An 8615-nucleotide genomic window follows, 5' to 3' on the forward strand; every position below is an offset into this window, starting at 1 on the left:
CAAAATCATCCAACATTAAGGACTTAGGGTTTGGAACAAGGGTATATTTGCATAAAGGTAGCTATATTGAGTTCCTAGAGCTCAATAACATCTATATCTATGGTCTCCACCCTAAGGAGAGCTCAAATCTCAAGTTTGAATCATATAAGGCTCCAAAAGAGACATAAACAAGCATAAAAGAGGGTTTAATGGACGAATAAGCAATGTAATAACTTTATTACCAGAATATGAAGCAGATGGAAGCTAGTTCTTGGATCTCCTTCCTCTTCTATTGATACGCTTTCCTTCCTTCTCTTCTACAACTCCTAAGCTATCACAAAACACTCAAGATAAACAATGGGGACTAGCGTTTTACAGAGAAATGCTCTAAAGGTGCTGGAGGCTGGGGTGGGAGGCTATAATGATGTTTAAATATGGTGTAAACCCTTTAATTAGAGTTTCATCCAGACATCCCTACTCGTCGAGTCTAAGCACGGACTCGGCAAGTAGGTTACTTAAACTCGTGTCCTAACCTCGCGTCTACTCAACGAGTTAGGGCTGCTACTCGTCAAGTCACTAATGCCAATAACATAAAGGTAAGTCAAATGCGTACCAGAAACAGGGCGTTACAGATTATGTATGCTCGATTATTTGTATATGTGTGTTATTTTTCAGTATATTGTGTTGGGTTAAGGTTGTACTGCTTCATGTTGTAGCCAACAAACCCCAATAGCATTCCAGATACGAGCTGAGGACCCGGTGGTATGCCATACTCGTACTGAAGGCTTGTGGGTATTTGAGCAATCTAGATATGGGCTGAGGGCCAGGTAGGGAATGCCAGACTCATACTGAGGTCTCAGTAGTATTCCATATATGAGCTGAGGACCGGTAGGTATGCCAAAATCATACTGAGGGTTGAACATTATATGCCAATCTAATGACTGATTAGGCTAGGGAACAAGCTAGACATAAGTTGTTGGCCCTGGGGGAAAGCCAAACTTATGTTGTGGGCTAAAAAGCAAGCTAGATATGAGTTGTGGGCCTGACTGGCAAGCCAAACTCATACTGTGGGCTCAAGGGTAATCCAGTCTTTTAGTTGTGGACCTAATACATGTTGTTATATTATGTGTGTTATTTGATTGTATGTTTGTACTTTGGGGGAACTCACTAAGCTTTATGCTTATAGTTTTTGTAACACCCCGTTCTTCAAGTGTGTAATTATGAGTCTCTGAAGTTTAAGAGAAAGTTAATTCTGGTCCTTTTCGGGAAATGAGTTTCATCCGAGAAGGGTTCGGACGAGTGTATGTGTTAGAAGAGTTGGGTTTCTCGTCACCCTTGTATGAAAGTAAGTTATTTGGGAGTGGGTTTAGATTAGAGGAGTTGCGGTGCCTCGAAGTTGATCATTATTTATAGTCCTTTGCGGAATAAGAAGGAAAGGGTCCCATTCATGCATGGCATGCATGCATGCTTTTGGATTTCGAAAGGTGGCTGGGTATGCCCAGCGTAAGCTGGACGTACGCCCAACGTAATGGCTCGAATAGTTGCGGGTAGCCGAGAGAGTACACCCCGCGTACCAGGGAGGTACGCCCCGCGTACTCACAGGAATCCCAAACCCTATTTTTAGGGTCAGCTACTATATAAGGAATATGATGGTTCACCCCTCAGCCCCCTTATACTCATCTTCAACCTCAGAGAAACCCTAATCTCGTATTCCCTCCATATTTGAGTGTGTTTGACCTTGAAAAGCTTGGATTGGCAAAAGAAAGGCTTGAAGGAGAAAAGGGAAGTTGTCAAAGAAGAAGAAGAATGTGTGCAGCTTGTAGATCTATTGAAATATCACCCCTTTGGAGCTGGTTTAAGGTATAAAGCTTCTTGCTTGACCTTCATATGGCATAGATCTATGTATTTTGAAGCTTTGTTATCATTCTTGCCCCAAAAGTCTTCACCTTGTTGCATAGTTCGATTTGGTCAAGTGTATCTGTCCTTCCAGACCTTTGGAGAGGTCTTGAGTGATAAAAATGAGGTCCCAAGGGCTGTAGTTATCCCATGTATGAGTTATGTGGGTCTTAATGGATTAAGACCTTGGATTAAGAGCTTAAGGATGTCCCAAGTGATAAAGTCTGAGACTTTATGATTTCTAATCATATTTGCCCTATGGATCTAAAGGTTGGGCTTAAGAGCTTAAGCTATTAAGCTGTAAGAAAGACTTTTTGAGTAGCGAAGTTACGCCCCGCGTAACCTGTGAGTACACCCCGCGTAGCGGGCCAGTGCCCCATTTCAGTTTAGCGGTCATGGCAGTACGCCCTGCGTACCAAGGAGAGTACGCCTAGCGTACTCCTCTTGTGGACTTCCTTTTGGGCCTTTGTGTTAGGCTATTTGTGGGTTGTTGGTGTTTGGGCCAAGTCTGGAAATTATGAATAAAGTGTTTTGGGACCAATTAATATTATGAATATTGGATCTAGGCCCATTTGGTGAGGTGGGCCCAATTTGGTAAATTGGGCCAATGTTGGACTTTGTGTGAGATTGGGACTTTGGTCTTGGCCCAATAAGTGAAAGTATGTTGACCTCATGCTTATGCTTGTTATGTTGGTTAGTTCGGGATTTGCGGCGAGTTGGTGGTTCGGGAGTCTGCTTCTTCCGTTCAGAGTATCGGCATTCGCGAGGTGAGTTATCCTCACTATATCGATAGGGTCTACGGCACCAAGGCCGACCCTTTACCGGATGGAAATCCGGGTAGTTGTTTGTTATGGTATTGCTTGATGTGGGCCGGAAGGCATTATGATATGAGCCGGAAGACATTATGATATTGGCCAGAAGGCATTCTACGTTATGTGGACCGGAAGGTCATGGCCTGGAAAGGCGTATGTGTGTAAGTAGTATTTTGACTGAGACGTAGGGTGATATATGCTCGTGATCAGCTAGATCGGTATCCTGGTTACGATGATGATATGTTATGTGATCTGTTTGATCCATTGTTGACTGTGAACTATTATATGATTGAATGTTATGTGTACAGGGTTGTTTAGACTGGAGATTGACCTGTTATGCATGACTGTTCTATGTTCTGTTATGTTATGTATGCTTTATATGTTATGGGCCGGAAGGCAATATGTTATGGGCCGGAAGGCAATAGGTCATGGGCCGGAAGGCGATATGTTATGGGCCGGAAGGCAATATGTTTTTTGGACCGGAAGGTCGTGGCCTGGAAGGGCGCATATGTGGTTGGTATTTTGGGGGTATCTCACTAAGCTTTCGGGCTTACAGTTGTGGTTTAATGTTTTTCAGGTTCTTCCGGAGACTGTGGCAAGGCAAAGGCGTGATAGTACCGTTCCTCACGTTTATGTTTTATGAAATGAACCTGGGAATACTCTGATAAATAATGTATTGAAAACCTTTTTGTAATAATGTTATTAAAATGGATTGTTTTGAAAAGTTTAAATTATGTTGAAATTTTTGGTCGTTACAGTTTTTTTTTATGGTTTCAGGCTCTTCAGATGATTCGTTACAAGGCAAATACGTGACCGTCCACATCCTTGGTTTTAAAACAAATTGGATCTTGGGAGATTATGATTTTAAATCATGTTTTGTAGACAATGTTTTTGTAAACACTTTTGTTAATAAATGGGTTGTTTTGAAAATTTTTGATTTGCTGAAATTTTTGAGATGTTACAATAGTACTTCATATAAGATGAAAACTAGCATTATTGGTGGCATATACTTGTTGGTGGATATTTGTAGAAAACTTCAAGTTTCTTGTTCTTTTGTTATCTTCATTAACTCTTCAAAACCAAGTGAGATCAAAATATTTAAAGGTATTCTTAACATCATATGATTGTCATAATCTTTCTAGTTCATGCAATTGAATTATCTTGGTGATTTTGTTAAATTTTATCATAAAATAAACTAGTTATTTTAATATTGCTATTGTTGCCGCTTAAAATTGTTTTATAAAAAAATTGTTTTTTCTTCCAAAACCCATCAGTTTAACGCGTACGGTCTTCTAAAAAACAAATATTTTATAAGCCAAAAAGCTTATCCCTCATTTAGTTGATAGACATAAAATGTTAGAACTTCTAAATAAAAAACATAACATCACCTAAGGAATACCATTTTCACAGATGCAATATTGTTTTGCTAAGAAATATAACTTTTGCGGTTGACATTTGTGAAAATAATTTTTATTAGGAAAAAAAAATTAAAACTTTAAAAAGAAATCCATAACTTTAAAATAAATCCAATATATTAAAATATGATTTTTGAAGGGAGATTGATGTTTAGGCTAATATTTTAGGGATATATGTTTTTGAATAAATTTAAGTTTATAGGTTTTTTTTTTTTTTTTTTTTTTTTTTTTTTTTTTAATGAGACGAAAATAAATGTTTTTTAACTTAAAGAAAATAATAATTTTAAAATAAATCCAATATAATATGATTTTTCAAATGATGCATGTTTAGACATAACCTTTTTTAGAGCTATGTGTTTGTGGATGATTTTGAGTTTATGGTTTTTTATTTTCTTATTTAATTTTGGAACGACAAATATACTCTGCTCCCAAATTATTTTTAAATTTATTTATGTTCCTAATAAGATTTGAACTATCGACCTCAAAGAAAAATAAACAATATCGAATATCACTAGGTTAGAAGCCCTTTAGTTTTTACTTTTCCTTGTAAAACAAAGGAATGAACTAGAGGTTTTTATACATATAGTACGTGATTCATCTATGAAAAAAGTTGCTATATGTACAAATCACCAAAAATAAAATTGTTTTGGTGTTCTTGGAGATAGTATATCATTTTGTAGAGTTTATGTTCGAAAATAATTGTTATATTGATAATTTAACAATATTTTTGATTATTTTGAAAAAAAAAACACTGTAAATAAGATCAAGATATACAAAGATACAAACGCCGTAACCACTCCATTTCTTTTCAATGATGCACAAAAAATAATAAGGTGACGGGCGCAAAAGCTTCACCTGCTCCGAACGACTGTCCAATAAGTCCTTAACTCATCTACATCCACCGTTTACCACCCAAAACCTCCGATTCTCCACCGCCACAATGAATATCTTCAGGTTTTGCGGCGATATGTGCCATTTATTCAGCATCCTAGTCCTCCTTCTCAAAATTTACGCCACCAAATCATGTTCAGGTAAACCAACATTTCTCTCCATCACTTGCATTTCATCATTTCCTAGGGTTTTACCAGGGCTTAAGATCAATTTGCCTCCTAAAGTAACACCCGTTGTTTACGATAGGGATCTCGCTGAAGACGCAGGAGCTCTACGTCGTCGTTTTTTTGGCGCGGTACTTGAATCTATTCACCGCCTTCATCTCCGTGTATAACACGGTGATGAAGGTGGTGTTTATTGGGAGTTCTGTGGCGATTGTTTGTTGCATGCGGTGGCATCATGCAGTAAAACGTTCGTACGATCGCGATCTCGATACATTTAAGTATCAGTTTCTGGTGTTGGCCTGTTTCCTCTTGGCTTTAGTGCTTCATGAGAAATTTACCTTTTTGGAGGTCAGTCATTGTTGATGTTAACCTCAGTTTTAGTTCTAATTATGCAAGTTATATTTGGAATAGCTAGGATCATTGATCAATTTGAATGTTAAATTTCAATTTTTTCAATTTTGTTAATGTGAGCTCAGGCGATTGTTTCACTGTATTCTATGACTATGAGCTGTAGGATTGGCTAAACTGAGGACATGTTTATCTTTGGTTAGCAATTGTGAGTGTTATGAATTCATCCCGGGTTTAAGAAACAGCTTAACCTTAAGCAGTCAAATTCTAATGCAGTGGAAAGATTATTCCCTCACCATGGATCAGCCAAGCATCCTTGGTTTCAGTGTAAATTACTTGTTAGAACAATGGGCACTTAGTCCTAGCTCTTGCCATTTAGGAGAAAACAGAGCTTTTTATGTGTTTTTTGAGTGTCTAGCTGTTAGGAAACATTGAATTGAAATGGAACAGAAAGTAATTAGGAATTAGGATTAATGATGTGTTTTTATCACAATGATAATGATGAAGAAGGCTTTCATGTCTTTTGCACAAACAAGAGATCACAAGCAAGTCCTTGTTTTGGGTGGGACAAAAAAATAGAAATTCTTGTCCCATTGACTTAATCTCCATGCAATGCAAGTTGAATGCATTACAAGGTTATTCTTGTGCAACAAACAGGTCCTAAAGGAATGTAATGTGGGGAGGAGATACTCTGTCTTAACAGTTTCTTTTGTATATTCTTGACAATCAAATAGAGTGAGACGTGAGGTACATGATATTTGCTGTGAAGTTGTGATGAAAGACCATAGATGTCGAGTCTAGTCACTAGTGGTGAAATTGAAGATCAAAAGAAGTTAAATGCTTCTTGTATGTTTGTGTAGTCTATCCAAATACAATTCTATTTAGTGATAACTTATAATTCTCCATTTTGAAGCCGAAGTGCTCCATCTTTCAATAATAAAGGGGAAAAGTTAATCTGTTAATGAGATGGATGTACATGGATAGAGCCATATAGGGATGGTGTGGGGTAGGTAGGGAAAAGAGTTACAGTAATATGGTGATCAATAGTTTGTGTAGATTTGAGGTTTTTGAGGTCAATGTTATATGTCTAGTGCTGTTAGCACTATTTAGTTCTTTTGTAGCTATAAGCAGAGTACAGTTAAGTAAATTCATTGTGTGTGTGCTGAAACATGTTATAATCAATTAATGATTACAAAATTATATATGAAGTTAATAAGTGCGGTTATAATTATTAAGAACAACATGGAGTGGCTCTTGTCCAAAAGACCTGAATGCCCTCCTTGTCCTTGTCGCCAACAATAGCCCAAAAAGCTTACCCTAATTATTACTATAAAGATATAAAAATTTAGCAGATGAAGTTTGTATATTTTTAATATTGCCATTGTGCAGATATCTTGGGCCTTTTCTATCTATTTGGAAGCTGTTGCTATTCTCCCACAGTTGGTTCTGCTGCAACGAAGTGGAAATGTTGACAATTTGACCGGTCAATATGTTTTCTTTCTTGGGTATTCTCCCTTCTCTTTCTTTCCCCCCTCTTCCATATGATTATATATATATATATATATATATATATTAAATACTAATAATAATAATAGTTTAGTGGCTAAGTTGTTTGCGTTGTATTGTTAGGGCATACCGTGCATTATATATTCTCAACTGGATTTATCGGTATCTCACACAGCCCCATTTCAATGGATGGATATGTAAGTTAAAGCTTTTCACTTATTCCTTATTGCCTATAAAATTTATTTCATTTAACTGTTGTTTTGTTTTGTTTGTTTTCAGCCTGTTTCTCTGGCTTAATACAAACAGCTCTTTATGCTGATTTCTTCTACTATTACTTCATAAGGTACTCAACCACCATTCCCATTCTTTATGTTCTGTATTTAACTTTAAGCATAATCATAATACCACAAGCTTTATGAGGAAGGGCATTTACGTCTTTACTTTTCGCCTGGGTGTGAGTGGGAGTGTGACAAAAATTGCAATAAGTTCTTAGCAAATTAAGCTTGTTAACATGATAACATCCCCTTCCTTAGCTTATTATTAGCTAAACCTAATCAGATACTTTCTTGTATGTACAGTTGGAAAAGCAATTCCAAGCTTCAATTGCCAGCATGAGCATCACCTACCTGGCTTGGTGTTTACTTTTCATTAAGTGAAGGTATCTTTTAATTCCAGATGCACCATGAACATGCATATTACTTTATTAAAAAAAATGTAGCTTATGTTTTTTATGTAAACATGTACACATGCTTTTATTTGGATTCATTTCTAACTTGTTTATGTTTTCTTTTTGGTGGAAGTATAGTTGTAAGGATCATGAATGTTGATGGTTTAGCAGTCGAGGCCAAATGACTAATTTTCTCCCATATGGTGTTTGATCGTCTTTAAATAATTTTGTTAAATAGTAACCAAGTTTTAGTTTTGTTATGCTGTGAAAATGTTAAAAACATATTAAAGGACGATACCACTCAAGTTTCTTTAGTGTTTCATTTTTAAACATTGATTTGTAACCACCCGAAACTTTTCATTTTTTACTTCCCTTTATTAATTGTCTTAAAAGTGTTAGAACCAAGGTTCTAAAAAGTTTGTCATGCTTCCAAAGCTTTTTACTTGACGCCATGTTTTAACAAAAATGTTGCTTTAATTCATATATGTATATTGTTTTAGCAATGCACATTACTTTTACTCCAAAAGAATTGTACACTAGGTTAAAAGAATTCTAATATGTTGTTCTATGTGAAGTCTTTGTTTTTTCGGAGATTGTGCATGCGGTAACCAAAACAATTCTATAATATGTCTAATCTGGTTAAAGGGTATTTTTGTTTTTTTATCATTAATTTGTTCTTCTCTATTTATCATGTGTCTTTATCCCCATATTTTAATGAATTAGACCAAACTAATCTTGATACGAATACGATTCTTTTTGGATTTTCCATTTTTATGAATGCAGTGGAAAATAAGAAACAAGAACAAGAACGATAAAAAAAAACAAACAAAAAAAGGATTAATTTGATGGACAACCTAGACCAATGGATTGAATATTGGGTGAAAACAAGTTAAAACTTGTTAACTTGAATTCTTATCAAGATCAGGAAATCATCAGT

The 8615-nt window shown here is 36.1% G+C and overlaps 1 protein-coding gene across 1 annotated transcript; it reads left to right on the forward strand.

Moving 5' to 3' along the window:
* The first annotated feature begins 4901 nt into the window (after positions 1–4901).
* LOC145000893 (ER lumen protein-retaining receptor A-like) lies at positions 4902–8055 on the forward strand. Its single transcript, XM_078960197.1, has 7 exons — positions 4902–5133; positions 5240–5505; positions 6895–7010; positions 7135–7208; positions 7291–7354; positions 7590–7669; positions 7817–8055. The coding sequence occupies exons 1-6, from the start codon at positions 5043–5045 to the stop codon at positions 7624–7626; spliced, it is 648 nt and encodes a 215-aa protein (XP_078816323.1). The 5' UTR covers positions 4902–5042; the 3' UTR covers positions 7627–7669; positions 7817–8055.
* The last annotated feature ends 560 nt before the right edge of the window (positions 8056–8615 follow it).

This window comes from Lactuca saligna, chromosome 1, assembly GCF_052625555.1.
Source record: "Lactuca saligna cultivar CGN05327 chromosome 1, ASM5262555v1, whole genome shotgun sequence".
Classification (NCBI taxonomy): domain Eukaryota; kingdom Viridiplantae; phylum Streptophyta; class Magnoliopsida; order Asterales; family Asteraceae; genus Lactuca; species Lactuca saligna.

Bases quoted from the DNA above. Each gene is read 5' to 3' on its own strand.
- LOC145000893 (XM_078960197.1), top strand. From the start codon at position 5,043: ATGAATATCTTCAGGTTTTGCGGCGATATGTGCCATTTATTCAGCATC. The intron at 7,011-7,134 runs GTATTCTCCCTT...TTGTATTGTTAG, and splicing joins CAATATGTTTTCTTTCTTGG to GGCATACCGTGCATTATATA. The intron at 7,355-7,589 runs GTACTCAACCAC...TTGTATGTACAG, and splicing joins TTCTACTATTACTTCATAAG to TTGGAAAAGCAATTCCAAGC.